At 54.6% G+C, this 23,920-nt stretch overlaps 1 protein-coding gene across 4 annotated transcripts in view; it reads right to left on the bottom strand.

Annotated features, from left to right (window-relative positions):
- The window catches only part of ACVR2B (activin A receptor type 2B), a 34,819-nt gene extending 11,472 nt beyond the window's left edge, over window positions 1–23,347 (bottom strand). The window contains exons 1-10 of one of the 4 annotated variants that reach the window (XM_082412897.1): window positions 22,908–23,347; window positions 4,789–4,996; window positions 4,368–4,477; window positions 4,063–4,214; window positions 3,837–3,980; window positions 3,197–3,340; window positions 2,723–2,871; window positions 1,169–1,283; window positions 474–612; window positions 251–381 (exon numbers count right to left, since the gene is read on the bottom strand). In XM_082412897.1, the coding sequence (XP_082269023.1) occupies window positions 251–381; window positions 474–612; window positions 1,169–1,283; window positions 2,723–2,871; window positions 3,197–3,340; window positions 3,837–3,980; window positions 4,063–4,214; window positions 4,368–4,477; window positions 4,789–4,996; window positions 22,908–22,959 (1,344 nt within the window). In that variant the 5' untranslated portion in view covers window positions 22,960–23,347. Of the gene's footprint in view, window positions 1–250; window positions 382–473; window positions 613–1,168; window positions 1,284–2,722; window positions 2,872–3,196; window positions 3,341–3,836; window positions 3,981–4,062; window positions 4,215–4,367; window positions 4,478–4,788; window positions 4,997–17,990; window positions 18,915–22,907 lie in introns of those variants that run through there. The other 3 variants (XM_082412896.1, XM_082412895.1, XM_082412898.1) reach the window with 3 other exon arrangements.
- Between the last annotated feature and the right edge of the window lie 573 nt (window positions 23,348–23,920).

The raw sequence follows: 23,920 nt of genomic DNA, 5'->3' as shown, positions 1-23,920 counted from the left end.
ACCAGTGCTTCACGGGGGCAACCAGGGCTCTGACGGAGCTGTCAGGCCCCATCGCTCTCTGCGGCCAAAACCAGAGCTGCCTCCCGGCAAAGCACTAACCTCCCCAGACGCTCCCCTGGTGGAAGGGAGGCACTGCACTAAGTGGCCTCTGGCCAGGCAGGGGCGGAGGGGCTGTCCCGCTGCCTGAGCCCCCTCTCTGACCCGGCCACACACGGGAGGGGCTGCTCTCTCTGCCCCCCAGGCCCCTCACCGGGTGTTTCAGCCAGTGATCCTTGATGGCAGGCCGCATCTTCTTGTGCACGACCACCTCCTGTAGCTCCTCCAGTGACGGGTGCTGGCCAATCTCTTCCTCAAAAGGCAGCATGTACTCGTCCACAGGTCCTGGGGGCGGAGAGAGAGCCCGGCGGGGTCACCCTAGCGCCCAGTCCCACCCCCCCCACACCCAGAATGCTCAGGGCTCCCGTCCCGCTCACCATCGGCAGCTTTGCAGCGGGACACGAGCTCCCACAGCACCAGGCCCATGGCGTACATGTCGATGCGCAAAAAGGCGTCTCTCTGGAAGTTGATGGCTCCCTCAAGCACCTCAGGGGCCATGTACCGCCGTGTGCCCACCTGCACGGGGACAGGCGAGGGTCTGCGGTCACCGACCATGCACAAATGCACTCACAGCTGGACACAGGAGCTACAGCCGTGTGCACAGCAGGGCCATCAACAATGACGGCCGTCCCAGACGCACCACATCCCCGGGGGGCCCCGGGGTCATGAAGTAATGACTACTGTAAAGTGTCATTCGAGACAGCAGTAATCTACCATGAACTGCTGCCTCCATCAGCACCACGAGGGGCTACACAGATGATGTGTACTTCACTGAGACGCACGCCAAAAGCAAAAGGGGGAGAATACTTAAAAATAGTAATAGCCGTTGTTTTAGGATGATTTGCTTAGGCTAAACCTTAGGTTACTTTTTCTAGGTTTCTGGTTTGGATTCTTAGTATACTCTTATTTATCTTATTTTTATCTTGTTTAATAATTACAACTGAAAGAAGAAAGGAAATCTGTTTCTCACTGGCTGGCCCGGGAAACCACGCCACCCTCCAGGCCTCGCTCTCCCCACTGGTGAAACGAAAGCCCTGTGCCCCCACGTCTTGCACCCCCTGAGGCTCGTCACCTGCCCATGAGTGTCCCCCGGAGGTTTCCCTGGCTCAAACCGAACAGCCAGGCCGAAGTCAGCCAGCACGGCCGTGAGGTCACTCTTCAGCAATACATTCTTGCTCTTAAAGTCCCTGCGGAGACAGTGGACTGAGACAGAGTCGAACATGTGGTCCAACTGACCCTGCTCCTGGCCTCCCACCTTGACTCCCAGAGACCCCAGGCCAGGCCATCCCACCCGTGGGGAGCAGGGTCTGCGCCAGGGTGGAGTTCCATGAAGCCACACGGGCAGGCAGCTTTAGGACCCTCCCTCCACTGGTGTGAGAATCCAGAACTGCACTCCCGCCAGAGCTGCAACACTGACCCCAGCCCGGTGCCCAGCATCGAAGGTCAGCCCTCACGTTCTCAGAGGGCTTGAGGAGGGCGCGCATAGCAGCCAGGGATGCGAGTTTTCTGGGAAGAATTTACACTATTTGGGATGTGAGTGAAAAGAGAAGTTTCAGTGAACTGGCCTGGGTTCCGAGCAGGCCCCCGAGGCTCGAGCCGCTACGGGAGCGGCGGCGCGGGTGCTGAGGCTGTGTTCGGCCCGGCCCCTCCCTAGCAGGTCCTCAGTCTCCCCGCGCTTGTCTCAGCCTTGCCGTGAGGGCTAAACCGATGCACGAATGTTTAGGGCCACCCCTGGCACACTTACTATGCACTACCGTTAGGTGGAACCATACGGAAGAGTCGACATTCAACCGTTTTTGACCTACAACAATGGCAATTTCATACAGTCAACCTCCTATGTCATTCATGTTATTACCATCGGGGCCCTTCAGCTTTGAACCCTGGAATTCGAGGCTCACTCCCTCCCTCACAGCCACAGAACCACACTACACTAGGTCTACTTCTCTGCGCCACTGTTCCTTCACCTGTAAGAGGGGCAGGGAAAAACAGTACCTATCTCGCAGGGCAGTAATGAGGCTGAAACGACTTGGTGTTTCTAAGTGCTTAGAGCAGTGCCTGCCACTGTGATGAGAAGGTAGCACAGTGGCTCCCAAAGCGCCGTCCAAGGACCCCAGTGAATCCCCGAGACTGTTTCAGGGGATCTGCAAGGTCAGCATTCTTTTCATAATAATCCGTTATTTGCCTTTTTTTAAGCTCATTCTCCCAAGAGTATAGAGTTTTCCAGAGGCTACACACACACGTCATTACTCTGACAGTTAATGGAATATGTGTGCTCTAATACAGCAAATATCAACAGACATAACCCACAAGAGTGTAAAGGGATCCTAACCAAAAAGTTTGAGACCTGCTAAACCAACTCTCCAGTTAGTCAGCAGTCGGCACTGCCTCCTGCGGCCACTGGAGGGCACCAGAGAACTGACTTGCGAGGCCACAGCCTGCAGGGGACGCGGGCAGAAGGCAGGGGAAGAGTCAGTTGGGCACAGGGTTTTGTGCGGTTGCCTCTGACACACCACAGAGCAGCTAACCACGTTTATGAAACTGAGACCCCCCAGGCCCTGCTCTCACCCTCCAACCCTCTCTGCAGCTCCAGGTCAAGCGCAGAGAGGGCAACTGCTAACCCAGGTACCTGTGGGCAATAGACGGTTTGTGGCCCTCGCCACGGCACCAGGGCACGTCCTCGTGTAGGTATGAGAGGCCTCTTGACATTGTCTCTGCCACGTGACACAGTTCATTCCATGTGATGATGTTCCCCTTGAGGTAATCCGTGAGGGAGCCCTAGAGGGAACAGACAGACTCTGGGCACAGGAGGACAGGATCCAGCCCAGCCCCGGGAGGGCCATCTCCATGGACCACTGGCTGGGCTTCGCACCCCCGACCCCGGGATGCTGGAATTCATGAGGCCAGGAGGGGTTGGGAAGGGGGTGTCGTCAGAGAGTGATAATCATGAAGTCACTACTCCCATTCGTAAGAACTGATCCCAGGGCGAGGGGTTCTTATTGCAGACCCTCATGTCCACACCCATGAAGGGTGACCTCGGGGGAAGGCCAGTGGGGCCCACGGTCACCTCCCGTGGGAGCAGGGTCCACAGGGCGTGGCTCACCTTGTCGTGGAAGGCCGTGATGAGCCACAGCTCCACCTCCAGGTTTGAGCCTCGCTTCTCAGCGGCAATGAACTGCAGCAGATTCTCATGCTTCATGCCAGGTGTGCTGAAGATCTCCCGTTCACTCTGCCACGACTGCTTGTCCTGAGGCAGGGATGCGGCTGAACCCCACTGCAGCCACGCCACCCTGCAGCTTCCCACTACCCCCAACCTCAGCCCCCGTAAGGGAGGTGGAACAGGACTGAGCCGGGCCCAGGACCACAGACCAACAGTGACCCCTGAGATCACTAAGGCCAGCACCTGATTTACAAAGGGGGCCACTGAGGTCCAGAGACAGAAGTGAGGAGCCCAGGACCACCCACCAGTGAGAAGCAGAGCAGGCCTGGCTTTGCCAAGTGTCCCAGGCAACTGCTCGGGGTAGCCTGGTGTCTAGGGCCTCTAAGCAGAACCCAATGTCAAAACAAAACCCTGAAAACCAGACTGGATTGAGGTTTTGCAAATCAAAGTTTTGCAAAGCCCTCCCCTAGGCCCACGGTGAACATCACCACCCCCAATGGGGCCCACTCCTCTCTCATCCCAGCTGTACAAGACGTGGACTGCCCTGGGGCAGAGAGCTTGAGCGCCGCAGGCACACACGCACCTGGAGTGGGAAGATCTTGACAGCCACAAAGTCGTTCATGAGCTGTGCCTTCCAAACACAGCCAAAGCGCCCCCGAGCCTTGATCTCCAGCAGCTGCAGTGGCTTCAGGCCCACCAGAGGGGATGGGGGTGGAGGTCCAGGGTCCTGGGGGGATCGAGGGCTTAAGAGGATCTGGCCTGGCCTCCCCACCTCTACCCTGCCCGGCCCCAAGCCAGCCCCATCTCACCTCATGGATGTCCACGTGGCCATAGGGGGGCTTGCGATGCCGGTACATCCAGAAGGCCAGCAGGACAATGAGGGAGAGGCCCCCGATGGGCAGCAGCGAGTAGGCCAGCACAGTGAGCAGGGTAGGGGCTGTCGGGGGTGGCTCGTACGTGACTGGGGGACACATGGAGCCCGGCGTCACACAGCCCGCCTACCCGCACACCTCCAGGGCCAGACCAGAGAGCCCTGCGGCTAATCCCCACCCCACGGAGGAGCCGAGCGGTCGGTGGGGGGCCAAGGCCGGCCCACATCGCTCCCCCCCCTCACCTTCCGGGCCGCCCGCCTCGGGCAGGTGGGTGAAGCGCTCGTTGCAGAAGTTGCCTTCACAGCAGCAGAAGTACACCTGGGGGTTCTCCTCGGTGGCCACGCACTCCTGCCTGGAGGAACAGTTTCCCATCCGCTCCTCAGGTGAGGGACAGACTCCCTGGGGCGGCCCAGCCAAACCCCTCCCCACAGAGAACCCCACAGGGAACCAGGCGGGGGGCGGGGGGAGAGCGTGAGCCCACTTCCCCTAAAGCGGGACCCAGGGTCAGGAGGGACAACAGAGGGTGGACGTGCACCCAGAGCCCTCCTGGGGACCTCGCAACGGGGGCAGGGACCCAGCACCACCCCTGCTCGCCCAGGCTGCCACGAGAGCCCGTGTGTCCCCGCCTTGGCTCCAGACACCCAGCCCCAGCGGCACTGGCACCTGTCGTAGCAGTTGAAATCGTCCAGCCAGCAGCCCTTCTTGACGAGCTCGATCGTGCCTGAGCTGTTGCGCCAGGAGGCGTAGCAGTGCAGCCGCTTGTCCTGCTCGCCCTCGCAGCGCTCCAGGCCGCTCTGGTTGGTGCGCTCCAGCTCCCAGTTGGCGTTGTAGTAGATGCACTCCCGCGTCTCGGCCTCCCCGCGCCCGGAACCTGTGCCCGGGGGAGAGAGCTGCTGCCGAGTAGCCCCAGGCCCACGAGGGAGGCAGGGTGCCAGACTGACAGCCAGATGCACAGTGGGGGGCTCCTGGGTGGGAGGGGGGCTGCTTCCCTGCAGCAGCAGCAATGAATGGAGGGGCCCTCAAAACCCCAGGGCACGGTCAGAATCACTGTGTCGTCCGGGTGGGGCGGGAGGGTGGTGCTAAAAATGCACATCCCTGGGATGTCCCTGGTGGCGCAGTGGCTGAGACTCCGTGCTCCCAGGGCAGGGGGCCCTGGTTCGATCCCTGGTCAGGGAACCAGATCCCACATGCATGCCGCAACCAAGAGTTCACATGCCACAACTAAGGAGCCCACGTGCTGCAACTAAGGAGCCTGCCTGCCGCAACTAAGACCCCGCCCAACCAAATAAATTTGTTTAAAGAATGCATATTCCTGGGCCCTGCCCAGACCCGTCCATTTGGAGTGGGGGCAGGATCTACATTTTTTATTTTTTGTTTTTTTTTTTTTAATTTTATTCATTTAATTTATTTATTTAGTTGCACCAGGTCTTAGTTGCGGCAGGCAGGCTCCTTAGTTGTGGCATGAGAACTCTTAGTTGCGGCATGCATGTGGGATCTAGTTCCCTGACCAAGGATTGAACCCGGGCCCCCTGCATTGGGAGCGCGGAGTCTTAACCACTGCGCCACTAGGGAAGTCCCTGGATCTATGTTTTTAACCATCCCCCTCTGTCTCGGGTGGTTCTGATGCAGACCTCAGGGACCATGTCTGAGAAAATAGGAGGGCAGCTTCCTGCCGCTGTCTCTGCCTTGTCTCAGAGCAGCTCCACTAGTGAGAGGCAGGGCTGAGAGGATGGGGTGGATCCCGGAGACCAAAGGCTAAGTGAGCACCAGTGGCAGGGCCTAGGCTGGTGCCGACAATGCCCACAGGCTCCTGCCCACCTGCAGCAGCATTCGGTGGCTGTGCTCTCAAAGCCCCCAGTCCAGAGGGCACAGGGGGCCCACTGCATCCATAGCAGCAATTTCAGTGGGGGTCCCGGGAGACTTGACCTGTGGGGCAGACCCCCAAGCTGGGCTTCTAGGCTTAGCACAAGTTACCACTTCTGGCTGCAAGATGCTCCCAACTTTCTCCTTTATATTTTGGCTCTTCTCTCTCTACTTCCACAGGCCTTTGTGCTTCCTCCATTACCTAATTTATCGCCCTTGACTAATTGCCTGTTGTTGTTTAAAGGATTATTTCAGACATTCAAAACGTATAAAAATAATGTAACCAAAGATAACTCCCCAGAGAAAATAACATAATGAACACTCATGTAAGAAACAAAACAGGGACTTCCCTGGTGGCGCAGTGGTTGGGAATCCGCCTGCCAATGCAGGGGACACGGGTTTGATCCCTGGTCTGGGAAGATCCCACACGCCGCTGAGTAACTAAGCCCATGCGCCACAACTACTGAGCCTGCACTGTAGAGCCGCGAGCCACAACTGCTGAGCCTGCGTGCCACAACTGCTGAAGCCTGTGCACCTGGAGACCATGCTCCCCAACAGGAGAGACCACCGTGATGAGAAGCCCGCGCAGCACAACGAAGAGTGGCTCCTGCTCGCCGCAGCTAGAGAGAGCCCACACGCAGCAACGAAGACCCAACACAGCCAAAAATAAAAAAAAGAAATAATTTAAAAAAAAAAAAAAAGAGACAAATCATTACAAATGTGCTTGACAACTGCTTTTTAAATGTCAGGCTTCCCCCACAGGACTGCAAAGCTGATGCTTTAACTGCAGAAGCCTTGACTGTCTTGAGTGCTAGAACCAGTTCCAGACACAGACCGGATAGAAGGATGGATGTATGGAAGGAAGGAAGGACCAACGGTCCGACAGAAGGACAGAGTTACCTCCTGGCTAGAGCAGGATTCTGAAGGGAGGGGAAAACAGAGGGGTGGCCTCAGCCTGCAGCCCAAGCCTTAGGTCCTCAGGGGAGCTTCCATCTCCGCTCAGACAACAAGCCCCACCCCCTGTATAAGGCAAGGAGCCCGAACAAGAGAGGCCACCAGACATCAGGAATGGCCCAAGGCTGGCCCAGCTCCTCTCTCCAAGCTGCTGATCAGGCAGAGACCCCTCTGGCCACTACCGTGTGGCCAGGACCCAGGTGGTCAGGGCTGGGAAGTCCAAATCTCAAGGCTCCAGGTAGGACCCAAGGGTTCAGGATGACACTGGACCCCCACCTGACAAGATCCTCCTACAGACCAACTGAAAACAAAAGGCGCCCTTGACCCCATTCAAGTCCTGGTTCTGATGCTTACTGGCAAGTGATCCAGCCACCCCGTGCCTCCGTTTCCCCACTCATGAAAAGGGGATGATAACAGAACCTACTTCCTTGGCTGTTCCAAGAGCGAGATGAGTTAATGCATTTTAACGCTGGTTAGCACAATGCCTGGCACGTTCGCTGTTATATTCGAGCCTGATCCCCCCCTGCTGCCTATGCCATTTCGTCACAGCACAAGCCCCCTGCCCTGTCAGGCTGGGAGTGTGCACACCCAACCTGCAAAAGCTTTGCATTCAGAGCCCCAGGGGGACCAGGGGAGACTGGGAGACTCCATGCTCCCCCTCACCACACCCAGCCTCTGCTGCCAGCTGGAGAGGGATTCCCCCTCCTCCCTGGCACTCCGCTTCTGCACACACTCAGCTATTTATAGCCTCTGGCAACACTCCAACCACAAGGCCACCTCCGCCTTTTAACAGACACAGGGTTCCTGCCCACACTCACGGGGCCCCCTGCAGAGGAGGCTCCCCGACCCCAGCCCACTCGCCCATCCCAGCAGGCGAGGAAGCTGTGCCCCCTCTCACGCGCTGCCTCAGAGCCCTGTGGGGACCCTCCCCCCACACGCCGGGGCGAGGGGCTCACTCTACCCTGAGCACCAGCCAGCCCAACCGGCAGCCTCCGAAGGAACCAGGTCTACCAGCGTCAGTGTCCCCAGCAGGCCGTCCTTACGTTCCAAGGGGCCTACCCCTCGGCAGAAAGATGCCCCCAGGGCTCCCCTAGCCCCCAGTCCAGGCAGAACAGAGAAACCCCGCTCCTGGACACGCACCACCACCAAAAGAAAGAACACATGCAGATTCCACTCAGAACCCACATTCCAGGAGCGGGATGAACCTAAATGATGGGCTTTGACACTTGAGGTCTATTTCCCAGGCCAGCTGACTCTGGATGTACCCGACTTGCACTGGGGAGACAAGGAGAAAATCCAGTGGGGAGAGGAAGAGGGATGAAGAGGTGAGGCAGAGCCTTGGTGGGAGGGTTTGGAGCTAGAGGGGCCACGCCTCCCCTGGGGTCCCCCGAGCTCTGGCCTTGGGGTGCATCTAGCTCAGCCAACATCTCCCAGAGGTAGTGCGGACCCCAGTAGCCAGTGGGCCACTGCACCCTGCCCTTGGCTCCTGGAGGCCCCTCGGCAGCCCCCACCTCCCTGTGGGCGCAGCCCACCTACACTGTAGAGTGGTGAGAATGCAATGCCAGCCACCACCACATCCACCTCAGGCCCCTTGCACCAGCGCACCCCCCCAGGAGCCGCCACGCCCGAGACGTGGCCGCGCGAGGCGAGCCCAGCCTTCTCCCTCATGGTCCAGCCTCCAGGTCTGCCCAAAGAGGAGGGGCAGCCCCCCCAACACACAGTGGCCAGGCTTTCTTCCTGGGAGGCCCTGCTTCAGGCTCCCCTAGCCCTGCCCCCTCAGGGGGTCCTGCCGTCAGCTGAGTACCTGCTGTGCCCGCAGGTTCCTCCAGAGGAGCCAAGGGTCCTGAAGGTGAGGGCTCCCTGCCACAGTGTCTGTATCCAAGTTTATGACTCCACCTCCCCCGATCCACGCAGGAGCATCTTCACCATCTTCCCACGACCCGTGAGGATGGCCCGTGTGGGGGGGATCAAGGGAGGTGAGGGGGTGGGCGAAGGGGAGGGCTAGAGCACGAGATAGACAGACACACACACACACACACACACACACACACACGTGTGTGGGCAGGCAACGGTGGAATGGCACATACATACAAGAGGCAGAAAAGAATCCTAAACGTGCCTACGTTTATCTTTGAACTTCTTTCACACAAGAGGATAACTCTACCCAAGTTACTTGTTAAGTGTCAAAACCAGGTTTTGAAACCAGGCAGCCTGGCTCTAGAGTACATGCCCTTTACATGCTCTGCAACCTTTATTCTCGGTGCTACAGAACAGTCCACTGCATGGCCTGACCACAACCTAAGTGTCCATCCTCCTGTTGGACCTTTAGGTCATCTACAACACTTGCTGACTTAAGCACTGCCACTGTCAACCCTCCCGAATCCTCTTCTGCGTGTTTTCTGGTGCTCATGAGCGTGCATTTCTCTAGGGAATACAGCCACACGTTAGAGACATGGGACATAAGGATGAGCATCTCCAACTCACCAGATACAGTCACACTGTTCTCCCAAGTGGATGCACCAATTTATGTGCCCAACAGACTCCAGCCCCACTGAGCCACGCCGTCAGCCCCTGATACGTGCGCACCTGGTCAGGGTGAAATCGTACACCACGGTTTTGATCCACATTTCCTGACTGCTTGTGAGAACGATCATGCTTGTGTTCATCAGCCCCTTCTGAGAACTGCCTGTTCGCATCCATTCCCATTTTTCTGCTGGGCTGCTTTTCCTTTGGGTTATAGAAATTTTTTACACATTCCAATAAAACTTTTCTTACTACATAGTAACCCCCTTCATTTATTTGTTTGCTCTTTGCCAGAAAGTCTACTTTATGGGACACTAACATAGCTATATGACATTTCTTGTAGTATTTTCCCAGTTTATCTTTTTCCAACTTTTATTTTAAATCTGTCTGTATCTTTTTTTATTCCAACTCAATTTAACACTGTCTTTGATCCTAGAATTGACTCCTGTTACATTTATGATTACCAGTATGTTTAAATTTGTTTTTTCTCTACTGCTACCACCTTGGATTATCTTTTTAAATTCCATTATTTCAGCCACTTCTGGTCTGGAAGTAATGCACCCTATTTCTATCCTATTATAAGCTAGCCTTTAAGTTTTAATATATACATTTATGCTAAAAGCCTGAAGTTAATCAACATCTCTTCCATCCCTCATTGGAACTTAATTGTTCTAACTCCAACTACCTCCTTCCAACGTACATTAAATTAGTTTAACATAATATCTGTGTTCCACATTTAATCAGTTGTTCTTCTTATCCGCCTCCCAAAGTAGATATTAGTTGTGTTTTATAAAGTCAGCATTTTCTTTTTTTTTTTTTTTAATTTAATTTAACTTTATTCTTGGCTGCATTGGGTCTTTGTTGCTGCGAGCAGGCTTTTCTCTGGTTGCAGTGAGCGGGGGCTACTCTTCGTTGCAGTGCACGGGCTTCTCATTGCGGTGGCTTCTCTTGTTGCAGAGCACGGGCTCTAGGCGTGTGGGCTTCAGTAGTTGTGGCACACAGGCTCAGTAGTTGTGGCTCGCGGGCTCTACAGCGCAGGCTCAGTAGTTGTGGCGCAAGAGCTTAGTTGCTCTGTGGCATGTGGGATCTTCCCAGACCAGGGCTCAAACCCGTGTCCCCTGCATTGGCAGGCGGATTCTTAACCACTGCACCACCAGGGAAGCCCAACATTTTCTTATTAGTCCATACATTCTCCAGCTTGTCTGCTCACCCTTCTTAGAAGGAAGATCTCCACTCTTCCTTCTAGGACCACTGTCCTTCCTGAAGAACATCTTCCTTCAGTAAAGATCTTTTGGTACAGAAGCCTTTGTTCATCTTTCTGAAAATGTTAGTTTGTTCTTTTTCCTCACTGACAGTTCAGAAGAACATAAACTTTTAGGTTGAGTTATTTTCTCTCAGCATTTTGAAAATATTATTCCACTGTCTTCTGGCTTCCACCATTATTGCTGAAACGTCTACTATTAGTTTAACTTTGTACATATTCTGTCTTTTCCCTCTGGCTGCTTTCTTAGATCTGCTTCCTGCAGTTTCACTATAAGCTATGTGTCTAAGTCCATGTTTAAATTTCTTTGTACTGCTTGGAAGAATCTGCTTTTAATCTGATGATTCATGTCTTTCACCAATTCTGAAAAATTCTTGGCTTTTATCAATTTGAATATTGCATCTCCCTATTCTATGATTCTGAAATTCCTATTACAAGTATCAGACCATTCCCAGTCTCTTAACTCTGCTTTCATATTTTTCAATTCTGTGTCTAAGCACCATTACAGATAATTCTACAGGTCTAACTTCCAATTCATTAATTTTCTCTTTAGCTGGGTCTAATCTGTTTAGTTCTTCTATTTAATTTATAAATTCAATTAATCTATTTTTTTATTTCTAGAAGTTCTATTTTTTTTTTTTCTGGCTGCATTGGGTCTCCATTTCTGCGCGTGGGCTTTCTCTAGTTGTGGCGAGTGGGGGCTACTCTTCTTTGCAGTGTGCAGGCTTCTTACTGTGGTGGCTTCTCTTGCTGCGGAGCACAGGCTCTAGGGCACGCAGGCTTCAGTAGTTGTGGCACGCAGGCTCAGTAGTTGTGGTTCACAGGCTTAGTTGCTCCACGGAATGTGGGATCTTCCCAGATAGGGATCGAACCCGGGTCCCCTGCACTGGCAGGCAGATTCCTATCCACTGCGCCACCAGGGAAGTCCCTAGAAGTTTTATTTTTAAAAAAACCTTCTTGGTCAATTTTGATACTTCTGTTCTTTGTCATACTTCCAAATCCCTCACTTCTAATTCCATAATTTAACTTCCTGAACATCTATTTCTGCCACTTGTTACTTTTGATGATTTCACTCATGGTGTCTTGTTTCCCTGTGTGTTTTGGAATTTTGGATTCTGTTTTTGGATACAGAGTTTGTGTTCAGTGGGGGCCTTTTCTGTGGGAATAAAAAGTGAAGCCAAGTTTGAGGGGGCAAACTTCCAGAGATAATTTATATTTTTGCTTCTGCCAAATTCTCTAGGACATTACCAATCTGGAATCACTTTAATTACCCAACTCCCAGGAAACACAGATTGTATAAACTCCAACTCCAAGCTCATGGAAGCACAGATCTATGGTTACAAATTCTCAAGTGAAACTACCCACCCCCCACCAACCAACAGTTTTATTATCTATTCCCTTTATCAGCAAAAGAATGTTCCCTCTAGTCCATACTTTCACTGAATGAATAACGCTGTGGAAGTCTTATCATGTGAGAGCCTCAGTCTCAATTCCACATCTTATATCCTGTGCCTCACGCACTGCTACTAAACCCACATCTCTAAATTATGGAGAGAGGCAAAGTCCCCCAGGGAAAAGCAGCTTTAACCAGTGAAGCGGTACAGCTCTAGCTTCCAGCCCACTCTTGCTTGTCCCTTACTTTGTTATACATGCAATCATGCATATACATTTAAAAAGGATATTTGTTATACTTTATCCAGCATTTCTATGTGTCTTGTATGAAGAGGTTTTTCAGCTGTTTTGTTCACTATTATTGCCAGAAATGGAAGTTCAGGAGCAATCTCCAAGGGTGACGAAAGGAGCTCTATCAGCCTAGGAACAAGGAATCAAGCTAGGTCACCTCAAGCCACTTCCAACCTCGAACTTTGTAAACGATTCCTTGGCACCATCCACGGAACAAGGTGTGGGTCCAGGGCCATTCTCTGAAACACTTGCCTTTCTCCAGGGCCCATCATTCCTGAAGGACAGTGGTGAGAGAGCTTCCAGGTAAAGGGCAAGGATTATACACAAATGTTATTTTTGCTCTCTCCTGTAACCCCACTAAAACCATAGCAAAGAAAAGGTTTTTAAGGCATAAACCCATAAGGACAAAAAGAACGGGAAAGCACCACAGAAATGAAGTTCTGAAGTTGGAAAGCAAATATACACAAGTGGCCACTGATCACACAGACTCCTAATCTGGCTGTGGAGAAAGCTGAGAAGCAACATGATTTCCACCATCTAACATCTTCATCCCACTTTAGAGTTTGTCTTCTTTTGGCTCCCCCTCACCTCTACATCTTTGGGGTCCCAACCCAAAAAGAGGGGCTCACTACACCCACCCTCTCTTTAGAACTCCAATTCCTGTCTTCCTAGCCCAAGGCTATCAAATGCAAGGCTCAGCTTCTCAGCTGCCCATATGGAGCTGAAAACAGACTCAAATGTAAAAGTCACCACCCAAGGCCTCTGTTCTCACACATATTCTGGCCTGGTAGGTCTCAGCATTGAGAGATAGCTGTACAATGCTTTCAACCAGAGATGTTTTCTCAGTTTGTCCATCTTTTCAGGTGCTTTCAGAAAGAGGGTTGGTCCTGATCATCAAAAGAGGAAATCTCCATATCTACTTTTAACCCAGGTTTTAGATATATTTTCAGGACCATATATAATACCCAAAGGGGATACCTCTACACAAACACAACAACTGAGATACCAGTGTAGAGATAAGACTGCCCTTAGATAGTGTTAATCGAGAAGAACACTGACCCCAAAGCAGAGTCCTGAAAAAAGTAACTTCCATTCCAAAGTGTAATTCAAGAGGAAAATTCACTTTCAACCAACTTTATTATTTCAGACTCTTATGAACTGAATTGTGTCCCCCTCCAAAATTCATAACCGCCAATGTGACTGTCCTAGGAAATAAGGTCTCTAAAGAGGCAATTAAGGTCAATTAAGGCCATATGGGTGGGGCCCTAACCTAACAAGACTGATGTCCTTATAAGAAGAAGAAGAGACACCGGGAGTGTACACACCCAGAGAGAAGGCTGTGTGAGGACACAGCAAGAAGGCAGCTGTCTGCAAGCCAAGGAGAAAGGACTCACCAAGAACCAATCCTGACAGCACCTTGGTCTTGGACTTCAAGCCTCCAGAACTGTGAAAACTAATATCTGTTGTTTAAGCCACCCAGTCCGCGGTATTCCATGGTATAGAAGCCTAAGCCGATTAATACACAGACAGTGCACATCACCCGTACAATGTGGGAAAGCTGACTGGGACATCACTTACACTGGAAACAGTACCCTTAACCCACTTCCACCTAACTCCACGAGCAGGGCCTGACATGTGGGCTTACACAAGGAATCCCAGTAAAATAGTAGTGAAAGAGTAGAGAGCACGCTGAAGAAGGGACTAGGAAAGCAGGGGCTTTGGAGAACAAGTCATCTCAAATTGTCTTCTTTAATTCTTCAGCCAGTCAAGGCAGAAGATCGTGCAAGGGAACAAGGCACATGCTCAGCCAGGAACTGAAGCTCACCAGAACCCTTTCTGGTGTGAAAAGCCCCTCAGCAGACTCTAAAATAATTCTTTTACAAGTTTCTCCCATACCTCCTACCACCATTATCATCACACGTGACATCAGGATCCTTCCATGGCCAGAGCTTGTCGAACACACAGGGTGCACCAGTATAGCCCTGCTCCCCACAACCTTCAGCAAGAGCCTCAGTCTCTCTGAGAGGTGGAGGCAGCATGGAGCCTAGCTAGTGAGCACACACAGACACACACATGCACACCCACCCCAAACCCAGACCATATCCTGGCTAGTCCACTGCCACCTCCCCTTTGTCGGCACAGTAACCAGCAGCCTCAGACACGGGAAGCAGCCTCTCTGGCGCTCCTCAGATAGCAGGTCAGTGGACGTGAGCACCCTCCCTGTCCGGGCACCCTTCGTCAGGTGGGCTATTTCCAACCTCTATAATCTAACATTACACAGGACACACACACCACCACCATCACCACCACCACCACGACACAGTATAACCATGTATAATCGTTTCTCGATATCTATCAAAATTTAAAATACACATGTCCTGGGGCTTCCCTGGTGGCGCAGTGGTTAAGAATCCGCCTGCCAATGCAGGGGACACGGGTTCGAGCCCTGGTCCGGGAAGATCCCACATGCCGTGAAGCAACTAAGCCCGTGCGCCACAACTACTGAGCCTGTGCTCTAGAGCCCGCGAGCCACAACTACTGAAGCCAGCGTGCCACAACTACTGAAGCCCACGCGCCTAGAGCCTGTGCTCAGCAACAAGAGAAGCCACAGCAATGAGAAGCCCATGCACCGCAATGAAGAGCAGCCCCCGCTCACCACAACTAGAGAAAGTCCAAGCGCAGCGATGACGACCCAACACAGCCAAAAATAAATAAATAAAAGTAAATAAATAAATAAAAAGACTGAGGTAGATCCATATACATTAAAAAGATTGCCAGAACAGATCTCTGAGTTTAAAAAGCCATGACAGGGACTTCCCTGGCAGTCCAGTGGTTAAGACTCTGCGCTTCCAATGCAGGGTTCATGGGTTCAACATCTGGTTGGGGGAACTAAGATCCCACATGCCACACGGCACAGCTAAAAAAAAAAAGGCCATGACACGCGACAACACGGATGCAAGTCACAAAACATGGTGAGCAAAAGATGGACATAAAGCAGTTCATCCTGTAACATTTCATTCATTTAAAGCACAATGACAGGCCAAAATAACGTATGCTGTTAGAAGTTGGGATAGTGGTTACCCTTAGGGGTTTAGGGGTAGAGACTGGAGTGGAGCAAGAGAGGGCTTGCTTGGGGAGAGGCCGGTAAATTTCTGATTCTCGATCTGGATGCTGATTACATCAGCATATTCAGTTTGTGAAAATTCCTCAAGCTGTCACTTATGATAATTACGCTATCCTATACATATTTTATATTTCAGTTAAATGTTTGAAAAAGAGTAATACCATTTTAGGTTAAAAAAAAAAAGCTTTATTTCTCTAAGTACTTTTTTGATACATATGTCAAGCGTCTAGAAGCTATCCACCAACCTGAGAAGGCTCACATCTGGAGGAGGACTCAGACGGCGGACCAGGCTGGTAAAAGAGACCCCGGTTTTATCTGTAATATCTAAATTTCTGCAACTGAATCCATATGTATTACTTGTAAAACTAAAAATTAATAAAATTTTAAATGGGAAAAGAAGTTATGGCCAATGTGACCACCACTCAACTATATGCCAGGGTGGCTAACCAGGAGACCCCTGGATGAGGGCAGACGTGGGAGGGGTTTTTCAGGGTAGGGGAGACAGGACCGCATTGCCCTGGCTCTCCTCCCCCACGTAGTCCTGCAGGACCCACTCTCAGGTAGCGGGTTCACAGGAGGGGCCAGCCAGGTGGGAAGGGAAACCAGAATTCACCTAACTTTTCTGACCCTCTATTTTCTAAGTCCCAGCAGCAGATGAACCCTGATCCCCTCTGCCCTCAGGGCACAAAGGGCTCTACTTATGAGGCCTGGACCACAGGGCTCTCCTCTAACTCCCACTCCCACTCCCACCCAAGCCAGCAGTTCCAAGGAAGGCCCTGGTCTGCCTGGCTTGTGAGCACCTGAAGGGAATGTAAAACTTGGGTAAGAAGGAAATTCCCAAACAGGATATAAAGTAAGGGTTTCTTAACCCATGATTGCCAGCCCAAGGCTCTGAGAACTCATGCATGCTTTCTGAATCAATGAGGGGGAAGGGGGAAGGAGGGCTGTCAATGACACTGGACGTTAAGAGGCATTGTCCTCATACCTAAAAACACTGTGCATCACTATGCAAGCCAGAAGGAAAAAACATCCTGGCATCAACACTCAAGAGCGTCAGCTTCCAAGTCAGCCTCCTGTTTTCACTGGTTCAGGTCTAGGAGGTAAGCAGGGGCCCCTCCCTCTCCTCAGATGGACAGACAACAGCTGTCTGGTCACATCTTCCGAAATGCTGGGCCCAAGCCCCAGGAAGCAGCCTTCTCCATCCTCCAGCCAAGGGCTTGGGTTTCCAAGCAGCCTTCCTTTTCCTTCCCCAGAACTAATTTTAGCCTCCTTGGTTGTCAGAGTGGAACTGAAATAGTCGGCAGAGAAAAACGTTTGCAAACAAGAACATGCGCTCACCTCACAGAACGTCTCAGCTCCAGCCCAGAAACCAGGCAGAGGAGAAGTCCCACTGAGTGGCAGGCCCAGCCCCTAGAAGGCCCTTGGGAGGAGGAGTCACATGCGCCCACTGGGGCAGGCTTCCTTTCCAACCCCCAGTCCCAGCAATCACGTGCCCATGAATGAAAACACCCAGCTAGGGCTGCCAGTCCCTGAGAGAGTTCGAAAAAGGCACATGTATGTGTACAGCCAGACTGGGATAACCAGGGCCAGGCATGGGGCTGTCCAAATGCGGGAAGCCATGACTGATCCTGGGCCAGGGGAGGCACAGCTGACCCCCAAACAATCTCAGCCTGCGTTACCAGTCGGTTTCCAGTACCTACCATTGTCTCAGACAAAAACAGCACTGAGAAACTTTAAAAACAGACTCAGAAGAGGGCAGCAGCCTCTACTCTCCCCCATCCCCGCCCCCACCCAACAACCTAGGCATCCAGAAGCAGCACCGCCAGGACCTCAAGGACCAGGCACCTCTGGGGCTGGGATGGCAGGCCTCTGAGTCTGGTGGAGAAAGGCCGAAAAGGAAGCCCCAAACAAGGGGGTGGGTGTCTATTCCGGAACAAAGAACAGGTGACAGAATGGAAGGGAAGAGAAAAAAAAAAAAGAATCCTGAGATGGCAACAAAGTCCACTTTGGAAAGACTCCAAAAGAGATGGAAGCAGAGTCTCAACCCCAGCAAGCAAACAAACAAACAAACAAAAAACCTTTAAAATAAGCACTTCACACACCAGCGACATGGAGAACTTGGAAACTGAAGCTTTTGGGAATGCTTCCTCCTACTCTAAGAAGCGTCTGTAATCCGTTGCCAGTTCAGCAAGCTGTGTTTTGCCGAGTTCAAGATCAGAGAGGAGACCCCCATAAAGCTCCCCAGCCGAGCCACGAGTAGGTGGGGGGAGGAGCGGAGGACGAACAGGGGCTGCCAGCCTGCCAAGCACAACCAACAGGCGCCGGTAGAGATCAACCCCCGGGTCTGGGCCCGCGCGGTGCGGGCGCAGTCCCGTCTCCGGCCGTGCAGTCTACCGCACTCCGGCCGTGCAGTCTACCGCACCTCCCCCCGGCCAGGGTGGAGCCGCGCACCCGTACCTTTGGGGAGAGGCGGCGCCCCCACCCCAGGGTTCACGGGCTCGGAGCTCCAGGCCCAGGGCGGCGCCGCCGCCTCCCCAGGGCGCCCGGCGGCCAGCCCGCTTGCTGGGCTCGCCGGGGAGGGCATGCCCGGCGCTCCGCTAGGCCCGCGTCGGCTGCCAGGTGCGCGCACAGGGGCGCCGCGCGGCGCAGAGGCCCCGGGCCCTCGGGCGAGGCGCGCTGCGAACCTGGCGGCGCGGTCAGGGTGGTGGGCGGGGGCGGCAGGCAGGCTGCCCAGCCACCCACAATCGCCGCCTCCCTGAAACCCGAACCACTTCTGAGAAAACTCAAGGACGCCAGGATTCTCTCCTCGGTGGCCAGGACTCCCGAACCACGAGTTCGAACCAAACCCTGAGGCTGAAGCAGGAATCTCCTAGGCTTTTGAGGATCCAACCTCCCACCCTGAATCCGATGGGGGGGGGGGTGTGCGGCGGGGGGTGGTATTAGCCATTAACCCCACCGCCCACAACTCTCTGTCCCTTCAAAGGCATGAGAACATTCTAGATCAGGTTCTCAATCAGGTGATTTGTGCCCCCTCCACTCAGAGCATTTTCGGTTTTCACGATTGGAAGTGCTACTAGCATTTAGCGGGTAGAGGCCAAGGGATACTGCTAAACATCCTACAATGCACAAGATGCCCTCCACCACCCCCCCCACACACACACACAACAAAGAATCATGGGGTCCAAATTGTCAACAGTGTCAAGGCTGAGAAACGCTGCTCTAGAATGAGGTCTAGCCAGCCAGGATCCTGCCTGAGGGCTGTCTACCCAGTGTCATTCTCAAAAGTATTCCCCAGACCAGCTCCCCCCGACCTAAGCCCCCAGATCCCAGGCCCTGGTAACAGGCCAGTATCTGCAAGTAGATCTAAACTCTGACCTGATGTCTCTCAGTCCTCACTTGCACTACCCTAAGCTCCCAGGTAGGAATACACAGACACTCAAGGGAGGGCTTCCTGAAGGAAGGGGCGGGGATGGGGGGGTGGGGGGTGGATCAGGGCTGGCATGTGAACACTGGGCAGGGTCACAAAAGGCAGAAGTAAAGGAGAAGTCATGCCCAGTGGCTAGAACAGGGTAGGTGGAGGCAGCAGTGTGGGAACTTGCCCAGTGCACAGCCCCCGGCCAGGACTGATACAATGGGCAGGGCAACCAGGGCAGACAGGCCTTCACGGAGTCCAATCCAGGGGGCCATAATTAGCTGGTATCAGTACAAACAGTGAGTGTGCACAAAGTATGCGCATACTCTCACATGGGTTCTCTTTCTTATCTGCATTTATTTTCTGGGGGAGAAGGGTCCACAGCTTTCATCAGATTCTCAAAGGGGCCCATGGTGTAGGATAGGCACTCTTCACTGGGCTCCCTAGAAAGGAAGTTCCTTAGGCGACGTGCCAGGGGAAGTCCAGGTGCTATTTGGGAATTGAGATGCCCAGAAAGACCCTGCAGAGTAGTGCACCACAGCAGCCCACCCAAGCTGTGGGAGGCCATGGGGTTCCAGATCTTATGTCTTCACCCAGGTGGAGAGCCAGGGAGTCTGGGTGAGTTTCTTACATCATCTACCTTGGAAGCATCTCTAAGAGCTGAGGAGGGTGCCCACTCCTCCCAAAGGGCAGCCCAGCCAGCCAGCCAGGGCAGAGTCTGGAATTCTTAGCAGGTACAAGGACAGGTAGCAGAGGACACCCTTCCCCGGGGAAGGGCACCAACAGCCCATGACTCTGTGGTCCGTGTCCTTGACACCTACCACTACACTGGGCCTGAGGGTCACTTCACTCATTCCACACACACTTCTCCCCTGAGGAAATGGACAGTATCTTTGGGTCAGAGAGAAGCCCGCCTATAACGACAGCTTGGAGCAGTCAAGGCCTGCACTTCCCAATGTGACAGACAGGAATCAGGTCCTCCTCCCCAGCCAATGGCTCCTGACATTTCACTCAGAACACTCTCCAACCCACAGGCCCTGATCTAAACCCCAAGTACAGAGACAGATGTCAGGAGTTCTTGCGAGATACACAGATGTGTGTCCGGGATATCCACTGCAAGGCAAGAGCCAAATGACTTGTTTCCCAAGGACACTGCGCCAGGCACAGAATACAGAAGACGTGCAAAACTAACTAACACTGATCTTGTAACAAGTACCCTGTACCATTATTGCAGCATCAATTCTGCCTTTTCTTTTAGGCCTGCACCATCCAATACGGTAGCCACTAGCCAAATGAGACTACTGAGCATCTGAAATGTGCAAAGTCTGAATTGAGATGTTCTGTAAGTATGAAATACACAGTGGATTTTTATGACAGTACAAAAAATGGAGAATGTCTGTTTTAATATTGATTACAAGTTGAAATGATTATTTTATATACATTAGGTTAAATAAAATATACCATTAAAGTTAATTTGAGCTTGTCACGGACTGAATGCGTCCCCTCAAAATTCGTACGTTGAAACCCTAATGCCCAATGTGATGGTATTTGGAGATGGGGCCTTTGCAAAGGGTTAGACTGGTTCATGAGGGTGGAGCCCCCATGATGGGGTTAGTGGAAGAGGGAAAAAAACCCCACAATCCCCCCACCTCCCCACCCCAAGCACCAGGTAAGCCCATGTGAGGATGCAGTGAGAAGGCAGCCATCTGCAAGCCAGGAAGAGGACCCTCACCAAAACCTGACCATGCTGGCACCCTGACCTCAGACTTCCAGCCTCCAGACTGTGAGAAAATAAGTTGTTGTTTAAGTCACACAATCAGCCCAAGGAGACTGAGACACACCTGTTTCTTTTTCCTTTTATTAACATACTACCAGAAAAATTTAAAGTTATATGTGTGGTTCACACTATATTTCTGTTGGACAGTGCTGTTCTAGATCTTCCTTCTACAAGGGCACTGTGTGCTGCAGGGGGTGTGGGTACTTCTAAACAGCAAGCCAGGAACTTGAAGGAAGGGTATCAAGGAAGTCAAAGGAACAGGAGGGCCAGCTCTGCTCCCACCTGGGCCTGTCGAGGCTCTTCCCATAGTTCTTCACAAGTCAGGGCAGTGGCCACCAAAGGACTGGCTGGTGTCACCACTAGAAACACCCAGTGACCCCCACTTTCCTCCAGGGCAGGAACACAGGTTGGTGGACTCTGTCCTAACTCTGGCTGCCCCACGTTGCAAGGTGCACTGCTGAGCACTGCCCAAGCCAGGGAAGAGGAGGGAAATACAGTCCTTCCAGGGGCCCAATCCCACCCTGCCCCGCATAATCAGGGAGGGACCTGAGACTGGCCAAGCCAGACGGAGATAATTAGGGAGAGGGTTTTGGTCTGAGGCTGTCCTTGTCCTGGGAGGAGGCCCCCTCTGCAGACATGGTCTTGGAAAAGCCCAGCACCTCCAGGAGGGATCCAGAGACAGTCAGGTGAGCTGCTGCGTGCCTAGTAAGTCGTCTGGCTGCAGCCCTTCCCTCTAGAGGCCAACGCCTTCCTTTCACTTCAGAGATCTCATTCTTGGGGAGAAGCACCTCAAAGCAGCACTTAAAAGGCAGAGAAAGGAACAGGTTCAACACCACCAACTCTCTGCATCTACGACACAGGAAATAGCTCCAAAGGACCCATGACACCCCTTCCATATTGTGCCCAGGTACCAATAAGGGGTCTCTGTCCTCTGATCGCTGCACTCAGGCTACGCAGCTCCAAAGCCCCACTCGGAGAACTCACTTGCCTTCGGTGCAGACAGCTAAACCCTGCTACACTGCAAAGGAGGCGCGTAGAGCGCGAGTGGGGATGAGATGGAGATGCGCGTTCCGCACCCACGCAGCAGCCGGGGGATCCCAGCCCCGCCCCTGCACGCCCGGCCCCGCCCTTCGCGGGTTTCCCAGACTCTACGCTGCTGCCACCGCGGGCGGCTGGGGACCCGCGCTGCATGTGTAATGGGGGCTGGGAACAAAGACGCGCAGGACCAGGCTCCCGGGCTGCCGCACACCCGCCTCTGAGACCGCCCCGGGCTGCTCCCTGGAGCTTTAATGCGCGGCTCCCCACGCTTCCCAGGGCTGCCGGGAGCCGTCCGGAGCCGAGCGCGGAGCCCGTCCCTGCGCGCACACTGGAGTAGGGCGCGTCCCAGCACCGCTAGAAGAGGAAAATCAGTGCTTCGGCCTGGGGGAAAAGCGGTCTCCCAGCGGAACTCCGCGTTTATACACCCGCAACCACACACCCTCAAACACCCGCACGCGAGCCGAGCGCTGGCCGCGAGGGTCACCCACCCCCGCCACGTGCTTCCCGGAGGCCAGAACGAATAGGGACCTGTTGGTTTGTCTTCTCGCCCCACCTCCCCTCCCAGGAGGCCAAAACAAAGCAGTCCCTCGGGGTGGCCGCACCTCGCGTCCCGGGGCGCCGCAGGGAAAGCGGGCGCAGGTAGGAGCTGGCGCCAACGGCGCGCCTCCGGGGGAACACCACGCAGACGCTGCTGGGATGGGGTGCAAGGGACTCCTCCGGGCTGTGTGAAGCGGCCCGCGTCGCTTCGCTACACCTAGTGGCTCTGAGGGTCAAGCAATCCTGCCCCCAGCCGCTGCTGCACCTACAATCCCGCTACCCCCGTATTAGATCTGACCGCCCCGCTTGGCCACCTTCCTCAAGCTTGGGATTTTCTCTCACTCTCCCTCGGTTCCGCGCACCCGTGTAGCCTGAACCCCGACCCTGGGGTCGCCTCCGCGAACCGGAGCCCCGCAGACCGCCGCAGAGGCAAGATCATCCCCCCAAGATCAGCGAGCAGGGCGCCCCGCGCGCCCCCCGTCCCCGCCCCGGGAGATGCAAGCTGGGTACAGGTGGTGCGGCGAGGAGGCCGCGGGCCCGCCCTTTGTTGGTAAACACCGCACGGCGCCAGAAGCCGCCCCGCGCCCCCCACGCCGCGCCCCGTCCTTACCGGCGCACAGCGATCCCCAGAGGAGGGCGAGGGCCGCCCAGGGCGCCGTCATGTTCCGCGGCGCCGCCCCGCGGACACCCGGAGCCCGCGGGCAGGGCCGCGCGGCGCTCCCGGGGCGCGCAGGGCCCGGCGGCGGCTGCGCTCTCCTTCCCGCTCCTTCCTTCGGTCTTGTTCCCCGCGCGCTTCCCGAGCCTTCGTCCCCGGGCAGCGTGCAGGCTCCAAGGGCCGGACGGCGGGGCCGGGTTCAGGGCCACTGCGGACGACGCAGGCTTCGGCCCGGGCTCCGGGGCGACGCGGGGGCCGGGGGGCGGCGGCGGGGCGCAGGCCGGGGCGCGCCCGACTCAGGCATAGCGCGGCGGGGCTGGGCCCGGGCCCGGGGCGCAGGGGCCGAGTCCGGAGGGGCCATGAACGGGGGGAGGGGTGGGGGGAGGGGAGCTGAACCGAGTCCAAAATGGCTCCTGAGCCGCGGCCGCGGAGCCGAGCCAGCGGGGAAACCCGGATGTTGGATACAAAGAGGCGGGCGAGCTGGGAGGGGAGGGGAGGGGGGGGGAGGCGGGCCCTTCGGCCGCGTGGTCCGCGCCCCCCTCAGGGGCGGGGCCCCAGAGAAACAACAACACGGAGGCCCCGCCCCACGCCCGCGCCGTTCCCGAGGCGCGTGCAAACCGCAGGACCGGAGGGCGAGGCAGGGCGAGCTGGCAGAGATCGCGGTTTGGGCCCGGGACTCCGGGACCCCGGGACCCCGGGGCCCCGGGGCCGCGGCACCGGGATTCTTGCTTCGTGCGCTGGCTGGAGCCCACGCTCCCGAAGGCAGCCTGCCGTGCGACCCCTGAGTGCTGGGCCGCCCCCGGACTCTGGCCTGAATTCCTCTCTGCGCCACCGTTTCCCCACCTGAGATGGGGGGTCACAGTGAACCACAGGAGTGGTGTCTTTATTGATGGGTGAACTACTCGGCAGAAAAATGTCTGATTTCTCTGAAATGACAAGTGGTCCCCCACGTCTGCAACCCAACCCCC

Source organism: Balaenoptera physalus, assembly GCF_965194825.1.
Source record: "Balaenoptera physalus genome assembly, chromosome: 11".
NCBI lineage: Eukaryota > Metazoa > Chordata > Mammalia > Artiodactyla > Balaenopteridae > Balaenoptera > Balaenoptera physalus.
The sequence above is the reverse complement of the archived record's forward strand: the minus strand, read 5'-3'. Positions and strand labels throughout refer to the sequence as shown.